We start from the raw sequence: 17,430 nt of genomic DNA, 5'->3' as shown, positions 1-17,430 counted from the left end.
CCTTCAAATAAAGTTTATGAACTATTACTGATAAAATGCAATGAACCTATTAAAGCTCATATGAAACAAGTTAGCTATTCTTAGCGAAAGAGTGCAAGTGAAAAGGAACCCACTCTATAGTGAACACTATAATCAACACTGTGGCTTTCATACTAGAAACAGTCAGAGCAGAATGCGGTTGCGTGTCTTTAAAAAAGATTACCTCATTCTCCAAGGTGTAACAAAGGGCCAATATATGCTTATCTTGTTCTCAGGGTTACTCTGAAATGATTCCCACTTATCTATTAATTGGAGATGCCCTCAAAACTCCGTATGATTTGACTCCAAGAGAAGTGCAGGTGGGCTCCCTCTTGCTGGTTGCTATGCTGCAGTGCGTTGCACCGAGTCTGCTCTTTCCCGTGGAACTCAACTAAACCTGAGAGGGCAGCCTCCATTCCCATCAGAGTGCATTAGCTCAAACACTGCAAAATTAACAGCTGCACTACGGCTTGGGATGTTGAGCTTACCCAGCTTTAAGAATTGCTTTAACCTATTATGCAGCATTCTAATAAATGCCTCAAAATTGCTGGAGGTTCACTGCCCAAGTCACTGCTGACAGAAGACCTGTTTTGTTTGTAAAGTATTATAAAAATGGAAGCACATATCTCTTATTCTTTCTACTTATTAAATTATTTAACCTTCATCATTTCAAAGTATCTTCAAATGCCTACATTTGGATGTCCTCAACAAACATCATCAAAACACACCATTTCCCATTTCTTATTAACAGTAGTGAAATCCATTTTATAGGGTAATGAGCTTTATAGCAAAGCAATGTGCTTCTTAATGGAGACATGACTTTGTAATAAAAACATACAGAAAATAATCAATACCAGTTCTGCACCATTGCACACCCTGTGTTCATAAGAGGATTCAAGTTATCATTAAAAAATAAACAATGTATCCCACATATTACAATAAAATAATTATTAACTGAGCATGTAACTTATATGAATGGCACAGTCTAATATTAAAGAGCAGTGAACAAACGTTAATGAATGTCAGGTCTTTGGGGGTAATAACTAAACATAATTCTGACAGTAAAATAAAATACAGTATTTTATTTATTTGTTTCTCAGGACACTATATATCATGTACCCCTAAAAAATGTAGGAAAAGGCTCCCTAAGAAATAAGAAAAAATTACCTTATTTTATAAGATCTAGAAATAGAACCAATACAATTAAGAAACCAGGGAAAGTGACCTTCACATCACAAATCCCAGCAAACAAAAGGTTGTAATATCACTGTGTGTGGCTAATGAGGATAATTCTTACGGTCAAAGCAAGAATAACCACAATGAAAAGGTAAAATTATCACTAGTATAAACTATTTCACAGAGCAATTATAAACATACCATTAAATGTTTGAAATAATAAAAGGGATTACATTCTACCTAAGAAACTCATTTACATGAGCCTTGCTATGTGCTGAGAAATGCCAAGACATTATCAGGCACCATATATACTGGAAAGTCCTCCCCAACATCAACAGTGAGACAACAGGCTGGCTCCATCGTGGCCAAGTGGAGACCGGTCACTTGTGAGACTTGGTAGGGTTTCCAGAAAAATAGAGGCAGTGCAAGTCATTCTGTACTGCTAATAACTACAACTGTGCATGGATGCAGTGTGCCAGGATATGAAATTGACTGGCCTTACTCGTTTTCCATGCAGTTTAATTTACTTGTAGCTGTATTTATTCAAATCAAAGAATATTAGCAGTCACACTGTATTTGTAGGAGTCACGCTCAAATGAGTAGCCTATCAGTTTTCAGTTCAGGTTTGACGAGTCTTCATCCATTTGCTTAGTGAGTCAGTTGGGGAGATCCTTCTCCTATATGCCAGGCTCTGGGCCAGGCCCTACAATTCTGGAGTCAACAAGCAAGTGTGCTTGTACCCTCAAGATACCATGGTGTGCAGAGAAGACAAATATCAGTAACAATCAGATAACTCTATGTCACATAAAATGATGGAAATGGTTTAAACGGGTCAAGTCCTGGGAAGGCCTTAGAGAGGGACACTTGAACATCCACAGAGTAGATATGTAGGTAAAAGCTGAAAGAATTCTAGGCTGAAGACAGGCGTATGGAAAGCCACGGAGGAAAAGAATAGGGCATGTCCAGTGATCAAGCTCACAGCTGTACTAAGGAAACAGAGATGTGACCTGGGAACCAGATGGAGCACAAGGCTAGGGTCTGCTGAGGTTTGCATAAGCCAGAGAGGATAGCATGGTCCATGCAAATGAGAGCAATCAACGTGGTCTGAGCTAAGGAATGGCACATGGCCTAGGAGATGCTGCAAACACACCTACAGCCCAGCTAACAGCATCCTAGGGGTGCCTGCTCAGGTCGCATCAAGATGCCTCTCTTATCACTCAGTTCCCTCTCAGCTCCCCCACAAATCCTCTGACAATCCAAACCTCGCTCCTGACCTCAGTCACTCCAGGGCTTGTCTATACCAGTTGCCTCTTCCTTACAAAGTCCTATCTTCTCTTTTCTCCACATCTTGTAAGTATCACTGGAAACCCTCTAAGTCCCTGGGCTTCTAGTAAGGTTCTGTAATTGTTCTATACTAGTTCAAGTTATATCTTCTAAATGTATCCCAATTTACATAGCCAAAAATATGTAGCACTTACTTCACAACCTATAATCTAACAAATAATTAATCTTCACAGCAATCTATCCCACTGTAGTGGTTTGAATAAGAATGATCCCCAAGGCTCACGAGTTTGGATACTTGGTCCTCAGTTGATGGAACTATTTGGGAAGGAACGGACAATACAGACTTGTTGGAGGAGGTCTGTGCTTAATGGGGGGCAGACTTTGAGATTTCAAAATACTTGGCCCACTCCAGTGTAACTTTCCCTGTCTCCTACTTGTGGATCAAGATGTGAGCTCTCAGTTGTTCCTGAGGCTGTGCCTCTGCTGCCCCCACATGGACTCTAACCCTCTGAACCATCAGCTCAATTACTTCTTTTCTAAGTTGTCTTGATCATGGTATTTTGTCACACAAATAAAAAAGCAATTAACATAGTCACTATTAATTTAAAGGGAAGGACAGGGAAGGTGGAGAGGTTAGAAGATGTGCCCACACTTACATAGCAGGTAAACAGCAGAGCCAGCATTTAGCCTTGGTACTCTTGTTCCAGAGCACAGGCTGTAACCAGGAAGCATGTTCTCCTGCTCACTGCACATAACCTCATTCACAAGTGACACAATGTCTCCGATGCTCTTCGTATTACTCTGAACTGCTATTTAATGTCGGTTGTACCACGGGAATAGCACAAATGGCAGATGACATGTTTGTGGTATTTATTGTTTTCTAAGTGTTTTACATGCATTAACTCACTTAATCCTCACAAAATTCCTGGATAGTAGGCTGAATTATTACTGTCATTTTAAACATAAGAAAACCCAAATGTGGAGATTAAGTAATTTTTCCAAAGACAATGTGATGGTTTGTGGGGCAGTGGACCGTGAGAGGAAGCCTAGTCCTCAGTTGAGCTAAAGGCTTGAAGCCACAGAGACCCTGAGGGGACAGTAGGAGTTTCACCTGCTCCCCAGCACCAGACCCCTGTCAAATAGACATATCCTCCCCACCCCCACCCCAAAGATTTGTGGCCATCAGTCACATAAGGGCAACACCCCAAGCCCTTCAACAGGTAGATGAGGCATCTTTAACATCTCAGACGGAGACAATAGGGAAAGAGATTTGACCTGTGGTAGCATAGGCTCAAGACAGAGATCTCCATGCTAATGAGGTACCTAGAGGCCCGCCTGATGGCAGAGCAGATGCAGGCCCACAACCCCAAAATGGTTGGTTTTCACCGTCCACTTTACTGGTTTTGAAATCATCTAAGAAATGACAAGTCTGGGCTGGAGAGATGGCTCAGTGGTTAAGAGCACCAACTGCTCTTCCAGGGATCCTGAGTTCAATTCCCAGCAACCACATGGTGGCTCACAACCATCTGTAATGGGATCCGATGCCCTCTTCTGGTGTGTCTGAAGACAGCAGCAGTGTACTCCTATTCAAAGTAAATAAATAAATCTTTAAAAAAAAAAAAAAAAAAAATGACAAGTCTGTTTGTGCTGTGATGTAAGTCTGAGGAAGGATTCACCTTGAATGTGTAAGAGCACTAGGCCATGGGCTTTGGTCCTGGACTGAGCAGAGAGGATAAAGCGAGTGAGGTAAACACCAGCATGCATTCCTTTCTGATTCCTGAGAGGACACTAGCAAGCTCGGGTCTCAACCATCCTTCTGTCTTCCTACTACAGCGGAATGCTCCCCCACCAGAGTAGAGAGAAACTCTTCCTTAAATACATTTTTGCTAAGAATTTCCCCAAAGAGATGAGAAAAATAACTAATCCAGTCCACAGTTTTCAGGGGCCCAAGTAAAGACTAGAAGGAGTTTGTATTCAAGCAAGGCACAGGCCCACTGTTTTCATACAGTTTTACAATGTAATTTGGTTGAAAGTAAAGGACCGTGATGCTCATTTCTTTGTGAATATCCACAGTATCATGGAAAGGGCACTTAGCCACCACTGCAAACCTGATTCTGTGATTTTCTTTCATTCAACTATACAGTAAAATGGTTCCTATAAAATAAAAACAAAATTTGTCCTGTTTGTGTCAAGAGGGTCTCAGATGCTTTCTTGCTAGACACCAGAAGGCTTCCCTTTATTCAAATTCATCGTAACATTAGACTCCAGAAAAGAGGAAAGGCTCACTTGATAAATGATTCCAAACTGCCCCGCCCCATGACATGGGGTCAGCTGACCTCCTGACCCCAAGGAGTTGCAGCTATGAAGTGTCTCCATGTGGTTCTGCCTGTATCCAGTTCGCTGCATTCATGCTACTTTCTTAACTTTCAACCCTATCCTTTCCAGCAACTTAGGAAGATGAAGACTATAGACTGCTTCCTCCTCTGCTTAAAAACAGTTAAACTAAAGATGCTCAATTAAAGGTGTTAGCAAAAGTCTGCCATATTTAAAAAAGTCACGTTTAGATATACACATGTATAAACAAATAGAGCATTCTTTACATGTATAAAATATATTTTGGCTTGCCCAATATAGCTCATAAAATTTTGATTAATAGAGTTAATAGAGTCTAAATTAACAGAAGTGCTACACACATACACTACCACCACCACCAAAACTTTTAAAGTAATAAAGCACTTACCATTTACCATGCCAGCAGCTTTCATGGTGTGTGTCTGTGTTAAAACTGCTTTAGGGGTGAGAACATCAAAGCGATCTAGGAAGCGCTCCCTTGTGAGTGCCAACAGACTTTTGAGTTCATCGGCAGAAACAGCTTCAGGCTGGTTTGCAGCCTTTCTTCTTTCTGTAGGACAAATAGACACAGCTAACCATGTGACATTTTCAGAGCCCTTGCAGCAGTAGCTCCCGTGTCTAGTTTTGTTCAATATAATTTTGAAGTAAGACCAATGTCTACATTCCTACGAAGCCACATTCTCATTTATTCATAATTATCAGCAAAAATTTGAGTTATAAATGAGGGGTAAGAGAGTAACTGGTTAACACTGGGAGCTGATGGACGGTAAAGGCAAGCTTACAAGTCTTCCGAAATACATTACAGAGCATTAAAAGTGATCTTACATTAATGTGTTTAGAGGATGGCTGTTCTTGGTTGACAACTTGAGTTCACCTGGAATTAACTAAAATCCAAAAATGGAGGGGACACTGTGAGGGATTTTTAGTTACTGTGACGTGGGAAGAGCCATCTCCACTCTGGATCTTGAGGCCGGAAGACACCTTCAATGGGACCACACCTTCTCCCGGAAGCCTATACAAGGGCATGACAGGAGGAAGCTTTGCTCTTTGCCCACTGCTGCCCCGCTGGCACATCCACACCTTCACTGGCATTAGAACCATTTCTTCAGGATTCCAGCACATAGTGAAAACCAGTTGAAACCTCATGAACTGAGCGACTACTGGATTCTTTATAGCCAGCCATTGTTGGATTATCTAGGCCACAGTCTGTAAGTCATCCCAATAAATCTTCTTTCTCCATATTTAGAGTCATCCTGTAAGTTGTTACTCTAGAGAACCCTCACTAATACGATATATAACATTAATACCCACAAATATTTCTATTAAATACAATAACATACATCCCTGATCCTTCTTTCTCTAATCCTAAAGGCAGGGTAAAAAATTAAAACAAAACAGTAGCCTTATTAACAAACTATGGAAGACAGAAATAAGCGGTAAATGAGTCAGAAGAACAGAGGAGCAATCACTTAAGGTGCCTGCAGAGACTACTGCCAGGAAGGATGGGCAAATGCAGTGAGGTAGCAGCCTCAAGCCAGACTGGACATAAAGGGTTAACCAGAGCTCCAACCTGCTCACCACTCCATCGTGGAGCCTCAGGGACAGGCTTCACTGCTTCCATTTTGTTTTTGTTCTAACAGTTCCAAACTGTGAGACTTCAAGTAAGTAGAAAGGTCTTATCAAAGATGAGGTTAAATATAAGCTAAATAAAAGTCCTATGGTTCTAAACATCAGATCTCAAACCCTGTCACCAAAATACCAGTGGCTACAATGTTCCACTAGAAGGATTAGAGTCAGAGACAGATGTGATCAACTTGTGACATTGTGACAAAGATTGTCACCTATGAAATTTATGAGTCTATCCAGGCCATGTTCACAGCTCTCCCTGGCCACATACAGTTAGTGGGCCACAAGAGGATCCTACGAACAGAACATGAAGCTGAACACCCACAGAGAGAAGAGCCCCGGATGCTTATGCTAGGGTGTGAGTAGAAGCCCAGTTCAAATCAGAGTAGTGAATCCTCCCCTCCCACTCCCCAGTGATGTTTGCCAAGTGTTGTATTAGAAGCTAGAGATAAAAGCTGCAGTTGAAAACAGGATGGACAGAAAACAATAGGAACCTTGGAAAGGAGCTGAGGGGATAGGGCTCTGCACTTCCTATGCTACCATTACCTATGCAAGAACTTCAACACAGGAGGACTTCCAGCTCCAGTCACTCAGTGAGTTAGATGTGACCAAGCAGACTTTGACTAACCCTTCCTCTTTTACATTCAACAGAGCCAGACCGTCTCCAGGATATCCTATCTGCAGTGTAGTCAGGGCCCTTCCCTTGTATGGTTAGTCTATAGCTACCCGGTACCCAGTTATAGCTAACTTATAGTCAAGCTCCAAGACTTGGCATATGTATGAGAAAGCCAGCTGGGCCACTATCTAAAGCATCAGACCATTTTCACCTATAATTTATCCTTACATCTCTTCAGCTTGTTCTAAATTGACTTCAATTTGGAAAAAGAAATTATTGGGTTCTTTCAATCTAGGAATCAAGACAAAACAAAGTCAAGCCAGGGCAACAAAAATAGGCGAAACAAAGGAAAAAGGATTCAAAAGAAACCAAAACATTGTAGAGAACAAGAGAAAATGTGATGGAATAAATATATTTCTAAAATAAAGACGATCTCAGGATAAGCACAGGCTGCTTTGATGAGGAAACCGTCAGGAAACAAAGAAGGACTCCTTGCCAGGTGTGACAGTGTCCGCCCGCACACTGAGTGGTACTAACAAGGCAAAACAGGAGAGTTCAAGGGCATCCTCAACTACACATCTACTTCAAGACAAGGCCACATAAAACCTTCTCAAAAATCAACCAATAAAGATCCCCAAATAAGTAGATAAGAACTCAAATGTTTAAAACACTGTAAAATAAAATAGAAATGTATTATAAAGCTAGAAAAGACAACATGGTAAAAGAAAAGAAAAAGAAGCATTCTGGCCTGCAACATCAATACATAACTCTATATGAGGTCTAGGAAAAAGAGAACTAGGGAAAGAATTAATAAATATCTAAGAAAAATCGATGATGTTCTAAGAAAATGGCTTATTATGTGTATAGCTCGGTAAATCAGGAATGGGGTTGGGGGTGAGGGATACATACTATGATTCACAGTAAACCTTCTGGAGACAATACCTTCAGGGAGAGGGTCAAACCAATAAAACAAAACAGCATCACTGCAGCAGGCAGGAGTGGGTTAGATTTCTAAGAGCAGAGCAAAAGACAGCACTGTATCATAATATAGTCCACAGCTCAGCAGAAAACTTATCTATGCTGTTACAACGTTAACCAAGCCATGCAGGCCTTCACTGTTCTGGGTCACTGGGAAGGGAAAGAGGAACAGAAGGTGACTTAATTCTTTATCTGCCACAGTTAGAAGTTAGAGCATTCTGAAACCAGATTCCTATAATCTCACAGTATCTAAAAACAAGAAGCAAGGCCTGAACTGGCTGGAGGGCTGACCACAGTCCTTGAGGACAGAGACAGAAGGATGAGGGCTCTGGGAGGCACACTGCTTTTCACTTGAAGTTTTCTAGTATCACCTGAATTGTCATGTCATTGCATTACCTTGATATAAAACATTTCTCTTAAAAACAATTCTAAACCAATCACATTTTCTTCTACCATAACTCTGCTACCCTATAAACATAGGAATTCAACAGACATTTACTGAGAACTTACTACCTTGTGAGGCACTCTCCTGGGCCCCAGGCTCAGAGGACTCAAACAGATTACATTACAGCAAGTGCAGCTTGTACGTTAACAGGGCAAGGCCCTTGGCGAGAAGACAGCGACCACCTTCTCCTTTAGAACACCAGCTTTATTATGACTTGGGCCCGGAACACCTACCTCACTGAAGCGGATATTCTCAGGGCCTTGCAGATGTACCCCAAGGTAAGTAACAGAAGGTGTCTAAGGCCAAAAAATATTAACAATAAATTCAGAGTTGTTGGTATTTTGTTTGTTTCTAAAAGATCTTCTCAGTGATGAACTCAGTAGCCTCAGTGTATTTCCTTTCTATACAATCAACTGGCAGTACTTCTAAAACAAAATGCTCTCAATGGCTTGCATTCCCATAGAAGATACACAGGGAGCAATGTGCTTCACGACTCAGTCCCTCAGTTTAACTAAAACTACACTGAGATCTCAGGACCAGCCTCAACTTATGAAGACATCCAATTGCACACAGTTTGGAAAGCAGGGTGAGAGAGCACATTGACCATAATAACCAAGATAAAGGAAGCAATGTAGGTGAGGTTTAATCAATGATGAACTACACATTCAACGTATGTTAAAAAAAAGAAAACATACAAATAAGCTTACATAACCTGAGAGATAAGCACTCAAGAGGAAACATAATACTCTGAAATGGATCAGCAGAGGAATGCTATATTCTTTATTAAATAGCTAACACTAATGAAAATCAACTTTCTCTTCTGAATATCGACACAAAAATACTCAATAAAATTCTCACAAACCGAATCCAAGAACATATCAAAACGATCATCCATCATCCCAGGGATGCAGGGAAGGTTCAATATACAGAAATCCATCAAAGTAATCCATTATATAAACAAATTCAAGGAAAAAAACCCACATGATTTCATTAGATGCTGAGAAAGCATTTGACAAAATTCAATGTTAAAAGTCTTGGAAAAATCAGGAATTCAAGGCCCATACCTAAACATAGTAAAAGCAATATACACCAAACCAGTAGCCAACATCAAACTAAATGGAGAGATATTTGAAGCAATCAAATTTCAGGGACTAGTCAAGGCTGCCCTCTCTCTCCCTACCTATTCAATATAGCTATCAAAAACAATGACTTCATGAAATTCATAAGCAAATGGATGGAACTAGAAAATATTGTCCTGAGTGAGGTAACCCAATCACACACACAAAAAAACCAAAAAACAAACAAACAAACAAACACATGGTATGTACTCATTGATAAGTGGATATTAGTCCAAAAGCTTGAATTACCCAAGATACAATCCACAGACCACATGGAGGCTCAAGAAGAAGGACGACCAAAGTGCGGCTGCTTCATTCTTTCTTAAAAGGGGGAATAAAAATATTCATAGGAGGGGAGATGGTGACAAAATTTGGAGCAGAGACTGAAGGAATGGCCATTCAGAGCCTGCCCCACCTGGGGATATAGCATATATATATATATATATCCACCAAAACTAGATAATATTGATGAAACCAAGCTGACAGGAGCCTGATAAAGCTGTCTCTTGAGAGGCTCAGCCAGAGCATGGCAAATACAGAGGCAAATGCTAGCACCAAACCACTGAACTGAGAACGGGGCCCCTGTTGGAAGAGTTAGAAAAAAGACTGAAGGAGCTGAAGGAGCTTGCAACCCCATAAGAACAACACCAACCAACCAGAGCTCCCAGGGACTAAACCACTACCCAAAGCATACACATGGACAGACCCATGGCTCCAGCTGCATATGTAGCAGAGGATGGCTTTGTTGGGCATGAATTGGAAAAGACCTTGGTCCTGCCGAGGCTGGAACCCCCCGCCCAAGTGTAGGGGAATGTCGGGGGAGAGGCGGAAATGGGGGGTGGGTGGGGAGGGGGAACACCCTTATAGAAGAAGGGGTAGGAGGATAGGATAGGGGTCTTATGGCTGGGAATCCAAGAAAGAGAATAACATTAGAAATGTAAGTAAAAAATATCCAAAAAAAGAAAAGAAAAAATTAACAAGAAATAAACATCTAAAAGCGATCAGGTGAAATGAGTCAGGATCTTAGTGGGGTGAAAGAAGTTTTAAAGGCACTACTGAACAGCTCTGCTTCTTTTATATATTTTACATGACACCGAACTCTCCAGTTTCAAATTCTGAATTTTCTTATCAGCATTCTAAAACATTTTCTTGAAAAATTACTGAGGTGTGGTATTGTTAGCTCTTTCCAAGTATAAGCTATAAATTACAAAAATTAGCAATATTAAATTACAAAGTTATGTTTTATATATCATTAATACAACAGATCAGATACTTTTAAAAGTAAACTGAATGTAAACTCATTTATAAATTCTAACAAGTTTTATTTGATATTCATGCTATTTTTAAGATAGTAGGTCTCTATAACAGAAACTCTCCAGTTCCTTATCATTTGAAAGTGGTCAGGGAAATATCATAAGAACAGGACCGTTTATCCTCCATTTTATTGGTATTTTAAGGATATCTTTTTGAAGGTTTATTTTATACGAAGGGACTTTTAGCAGTCAGGGGCTAATTTTAAAAGATCTTTTTATCTACGTTCTTTAGTTTTCACAACAAACACATGTGCTTAAAAACATCTCTTCACACCTCATACATAGGAAAATCACCGACCGACAGGCACACTCAGACATTCCTCACACATGGGAATCACTGCTGGGCACACTCAGATGTGCATACACTGGGAACTCGTTGCCAACTCTTACTCCGCCTCTTAAAATGTACAAATGCACTTTGGCTACCAAAGCTCTCAACAAGTACTGTCTGGGAAGGGATGAGATTTGTCAGTAAGAAGGCACCTTTGACCACTGAACCATCTCACTCCCATGCCCCTCCATTTACTGAAAATGATGGTTGTTTTTAACCATACTTTCCTTGAATGAACATTACAAACTGATACACAATTACCTTGGTACAACTAAGAAAACTTTGTGGTATTTACATGAATAACTAATTAGTGATTATTTTTTCTAAATATTCTAAATTAATTCTAAAATTATTTCCTACTGAATAAATAGGCTATTGACTCCAATTTAAGGACTTTCCTAGAAATTGTGAATCTGAGATTTAAAGTATATTATATTAGGAAACAATGCATGCTTAATATTTATAAAAATTTAGACTGATAACCAATTTAATATGAATGATGAAAAGTCTATAAGTAGAAAAATTAAAATAGATCCATATTTATCATTTTGTACAAAGTTCAAGTCCAAGTGGATCAAGGACCTCAACATAAAACCAGATACATTAAAACTAATAGAAGAGAAAGTGGGAAAGAGCCTTGAACTCATTGGTACAGGGGAAAATTTCCTAAACAGAACTCCAACGGCTTATACTCTAAGATCAAGAATTGATAAATGGGACCTCATGAAACTGGAAAGCTTCTGTAAGGCACAGAACACTGTCAACAGGACAAACCAGCAACCTACAGACTGGGAAAAAAAATCTTCATTAACCCCACATGATAGAAGGCTAATATCCAAAATATATAAAGAATCCAAGAAGCTTACCACCAAAAAACCGAACAACCCAATCAAAAAATGGGGTATAGAACTAAACAGAGGATTCACAACAGAGGAATCTCAAATGGCTGAGAAGCACTTAAAGAAATGTTCCAAGTCCTTAGTGATTAGAAAAATGCAAATCAAAATGACCGTGAGATTCCACCTTACGCCAATCAGAACGACTAAGGTCGAATACTCAGGTGATAGCACATGTTGGTGAGGATGTGGAGAAAGAGGAACACTCCTCCATTGTTGGTGAGATTGCAAACTGGCACAACCACTCTGGATATCAATCTGGAGATTCCTCAGAAAATTGGAAATAGATCTACATGGAGATCCAGCTTGGCATATACCCAAAAGATACCCCACTATGTTCATAGTGGCCTTGTTTGTGGTAGACAAAGCTGAAAACAACCCAGATGTCCCACAACAGAAAGAAAATGTGGCTCATTTACACAATAGAATACCACCGAGCTATTAAGAATGAGGACATCCTGAGTTTGGCAGGCAAATGGATGGAACTAGAAAATATCATCCTGAGTGAGGTAACTCAGACCCAAAAGGAAATGTATGGTATGCACTCACTAATAAGTGGATATTAACCAAAAGAAAGTACAAAATACCCAGGATATAATCCACAGATCTCAAAGAGGTTAAAAAGCCAAAGGCCCAAGTGAGAACACTTCAATCCCACTTGGGAGGGAGAAGAAAGCAATCACATGAAAAGTGAGGGAAGGAGGCACCTGGGTGGGAGAAGGGAAAGGGGGGGGAAGAAGGGAACGTGATGAGGTATTGAGTGGTGCGGAATAGGACTGAAGCCCTGAGGGCCAGCAGAAAGAATGGAAACAGGCAACCATTGGAGATAGGAAGTGGGGGGGGGGGACCCTCTAGTATGTACCAGAGACCTGGGAGCTGAGAGATTCTCTGGACTCAAGGGAGGGGGCATAGATGAAATGCCCTACAGTGGGGAGAGGGAACTTGTTGAGCCCACCTCCAACAGAAAGACAGGGCATCAAGTGAGGGAAGGGGCTGCCATCCCACAGTCAAAAACTCTGACCCATAATTGGTCTACATGGACGAAACTGTAGAAGAGCCTGAGGAAACAGAGGTCCAGTGACAGGCCCAAAGTGCGATCTAGCTCAAGGGGAGGCCCCAAGACCTAACACTATTACTGAGGCTATGGTGTGCTCACAAAAAGAGGCCTATCATGACTGCCCTACGAAAGACTCAACGAGCAGCTAAAAGAGTAAGATGCAGATATTTCCACCCAACCAATGGACAGAAGCTGCTGGTCCCTGTGGTTAAATTAGAGAAAATCTGGACGTTGAGGAGGAAGGCAATCCTGTAGGAGAAACAGCAGTCTCCACTAACCTGGATGCCGAAATCTCTCAGACACTGGGTCACCAACCAGGCAGCATACACCAGCTGAGATGAGGCCCCCAGAACATACACAGCAGAGGACGGCCAGGACTGGACTTAGTCAGAGAAGATGCTCCTAACCCTCAAGAGACTGGAGGCCCCAGGGAGTGGGGAGGTCTGGTGGGGTGGGGACATCCTTGTGATGTGGGGAGGGGGTGGGGGGAAAGGAGGTATGGGATGTGGAACAGTCAGAGCGTGGATAGGGAAGGGGATAAAATCTGGACTGTGAAAAAAGATTAAGTAACATTTAAAAAGGAAAGAAAGAAAATCTGATTTTTAAAGTGTTAAGTCTCCCAGCTAAGGAAAACTCACAATGACAACTCACTGGGTGAATTGTGCTTAGTTATTAGTGATGGTTCAACTAAAGAATCAATGTGTGAGTTAACAGACTAATCTCACTTTCTACTACTTACGGTTCCTGCCTTCCTGCTACCAAACCTACAAAAAGATAATACCCATTAAGTAGAATAAGGAACTTCTGTGTCTTTTCTAAGATATAGTTCAAAGTATACATATTTTAAATATGAAATTTCCTTGGCCATATAGACTTTTAAAATATGCACGATGATGTACTGACAATCAAGATATTCTGACTCCAGCAAAAATTAGGCAGACCTAATCTATGCTAAATCCCTATTTACACAGGGCTCTACGCATCACACCTAAAAGACAGCATGCATAGGAACAAGTATGTAAACCCAGGCGGCTCCCATTAAACAGACCAACATTCTTACAGTAGAGTCAAATGCCCAACCTGTCACTTACTCAGGCATTCTTTCAAAGCCAAAACTTGAACGCTGGCTAATTGTTTCTCTCTCTGTAAAACCTGCTCCTCAGAAAACCTTGGGAGTGATGAGAAGTCAAAAGGGAAACCTGAGAAATAGGAAAAGGTCAACATTAGTAATACTCTGTAATAATTAAAATTCAGCTTCTAGAGAATGCGTCAGAACACGACTGGAAAAGTAAAAGGCACGATCACCTCTCTTGATCTCGCAGATTTCAAAGAAACAATTAAACATGGAAAAATGAGCACACTAAATTGTTCCGGGTTTTAATCTTTGATCTGACTCTTAATTCCTTGAAAGTAGACTGCATTACTTGGTATTCTCTTCTACCTACTTAGAAAATAAGGACAGAATAGTTTCTTGGTTCTAAGTATAGGTTTCCCAGAGTACCCACAATGCACCAGGCATCCCCCTGTCATCCTCCATTCAGTTCTCTACATAGTGAGTGTAGGATAAAACTATGTGACACGGTCCTAGGACTGACTCGGCTGAACCCGTCTCACCCTCTTTTCTACCTGTCTGTACTCCTCAGATGACTAGAACATGCATGGCATCTACTATCTGGGCATACAAAAAGAAGCTTGGGGTCTGATCTCTCTCACCTTCAGTGGTGGGGTACTAAAAACTTTGTCTAGGGAGTCATGTGAACCCAGAAGCATGTAACCCAGAGAAGAATGCCTTCCGGTGAATGCTCTCTGGTGTTCTCCACTGTGCTATAGGTAGACACAAGCAGTCAAGACTTTATGTGTACCATACAGCTTAGTAATCTTGGAAGGCTGGCCTGTGATGGATCCAGGGCTGTTTTTGTCCCTCTGCTCCCTGTCTATGAGTAATAAGCCTACTGATATAGCATATACATACATATACATACATACATACATACACACACATACATACATATACATTTATGTATGTATATATTTATTAAGTCCCATGAGCAGAACTCATTCATATATATACACATATATTTATATAAAAATACATGTATGTGTGTATATGTATATACATATATATGTATGTGTATACACACACAGACACACACACACATGTATATGTATATATGTGAATGAGTGAGTCCTGCTCATGGGTCTTAAATAACTGGTTAGCCAGGACATGATGGATTGAAACTAGAGCTCAAGTACAGTGGCCATTAGTACCTGCATTCCCTGCTTGTTGGCATGGTAATAATCTTTACTGCTCTCCGGACTGTATGAGTCTTTGTTTAGTGCTGTTAATTACTGACAACATTTCACAGTACAGGCAATAAGGTAAGGTGGAACAACTTCTAGGCTGGGTCACAGGAAGACATGGAACCTTTTAGGAACAACAGTTCTATGAGAAGTCAGCAACTGTGGAAGAAGCCAGAAGGGCCTCAGAACTGACCGTTATGAGAAAGTCTAGGGTGGACCTAGGAAAGACAACATGGAAAAGAAAATCAGATCCACGTGTCCTGGCCATTTGAGCCCAGAAACCATGCATGGGATAGAGAAGCCATCATGGACAGCAGGCCCTGTGTTTCCAAATGATGGGAGCCCTGGTTATGTGCCTATAGCCACATGTAAGAATTCAAAGTCCAGGGAACTGCCTGACACAACAGACCATGACAGATAATAATATGCTGGCCTTTGCTAAATCTGAGGTAGTTTATCGGGCAGCAATAGACAGCCAAAACACAGAATTTGGTGGGAAAAAAAGACAGACAAAGCCAGTGGAACAAAAGGCTTGAGAGAAACATAAATAATTTTTTTAAAAATAATTGCTTTGAGTTCTGAAAACAGTAAACATTAACAACTTGGCATTGAAATTGAAAGCTAATAGCTCATTTTTATTCTACATAATATAAAGAAATTAATTCTCCTCATTTTAAATTATAGCAATGTTATATTTAAAATCCCAGCATGGAGACAGAGAAGTGGATGTAAAGTCCCACCCCTAACCAAGAAGCCATTTCCAGTTAATACCTGGTGGGAGAGGAAACACCGGTGTTCGGTGGTGAATGTCACTGGGGATATCAGCCTTATTGGGTTAGTGGGGTTTTGGGGGGTTTTTGTTGTTGTTGTTGTTAGTTTTGACTTTCTGTTTTTGGCTATTTTGAGGCAGGGAGAGCATGAACATGAAGTTGGGCAGGAAGGGAGGTATAGAGGATCAGGGAGGGGGTAGAGGAGGGACAGGATAAGAACAAAATATTATATATATTTAAAAAATGTTATGCTTAAAATAAAAGGTAAACTAATGGCAGAAAAGGAGTTCAATTATCTTTCCTGCCACTTAAAGCCACGTGCATTAATTAAACACACCAGCAATGTAGATTAATTAAACACACCAGCAGTGTAGAAATGGCCTCTGCTAGCTAAGCGAATACTCACTGGGCTGGGCTCCTTCTGTCCTTGCTTTCATCTTTCCATGAATGAGAGTGAGTGCGACCGAGCCATTGATCTGGCTGGCCGAGTGAAGCAGCGTGGCTCTGCACTTCCTCCTGCCACTGCCCTGCAGCAGGAGATGATAGCCAGAAAACTCTCCTTTCACGTCCACGTCGGGGACTGGAAAACAAAGAACGGGACATGGTGCTCATCCCAGGGTAACTGTTAGACCCCTCAGAGAGGACGCCCGCACACTTCCCTGGTACGGTACGAGAAAACAAGCTGTCACTTCAACACATTTGGGACCGTTTAGCTGAGAAGGTGTTGAAGCAGAAAGTCATGAAAGCAATAGAAGGTTTGAACTTTTCCGTCGTCTAATACCGTGTACTCATTCTTCTGCCCCAAATACAGTTCCATATTTTCCTTCTTAGACCTACATGTCTATAATTTCCAGCTCTCCTGTGTGAGTCACATGCAGCACGTCTGTGGGGTATATGTATGTAAGTAGTATGTGGATGAGCGTATGCACACGCGTACACGTGGTGGTGAAGGTTCACATGTGCTATCTTCCTTAGCCACTCTCCACACTATTTCTGAGACAGTTTCTCACTGAACCTGGAGCTCACCAACCAGCTAAGCTGTCTGGACAGTTAACTCCAAAGAGCTGCCTATCTCTGTAGCCCTTCCACATTTTCAAAGTAGAATAAACAGCACTTAAAAGTATACACAACTCAACCCGATGAGAGGAA

General features: G+C 41.0%; 1 protein-coding gene across 1 annotated transcript in view; it reads right to left on the bottom strand.

Annotated features, from left to right (window-relative positions):
• Positions 1–17,430, bottom strand: part of Mtbp (MDM2 binding protein) — a 66,983-nt gene that overhangs the window by 20,271 nt on the left and 29,282 nt on the right. The window contains exons 12-14 of the mRNA XM_032915586.1: positions 16,688–16,861; positions 14,302–14,409; positions 5,219–5,380 (exon numbers count right to left, since the gene is read on the bottom strand). Of these exons, the coding sequence (XP_032771477.1) occupies positions 5,219–5,380; positions 14,302–14,409; positions 16,688–16,861 (444 nt within the window). The remainder of the gene's footprint in view (positions 1–5,218; positions 5,381–14,301; positions 14,410–16,687; positions 16,862–17,430) is intronic.

This window comes from Rattus rattus, chromosome 1 (assembly GCF_011064425.1).
Source record: "Rattus rattus isolate New Zealand chromosome 1, Rrattus_CSIRO_v1, whole genome shotgun sequence".
Lineage (NCBI taxonomy): Eukaryota > Metazoa > Chordata > Mammalia > Rodentia > Muridae > Rattus > Rattus rattus.
This window is presented reverse-complemented; position numbering and strand designations above follow the sequence as displayed.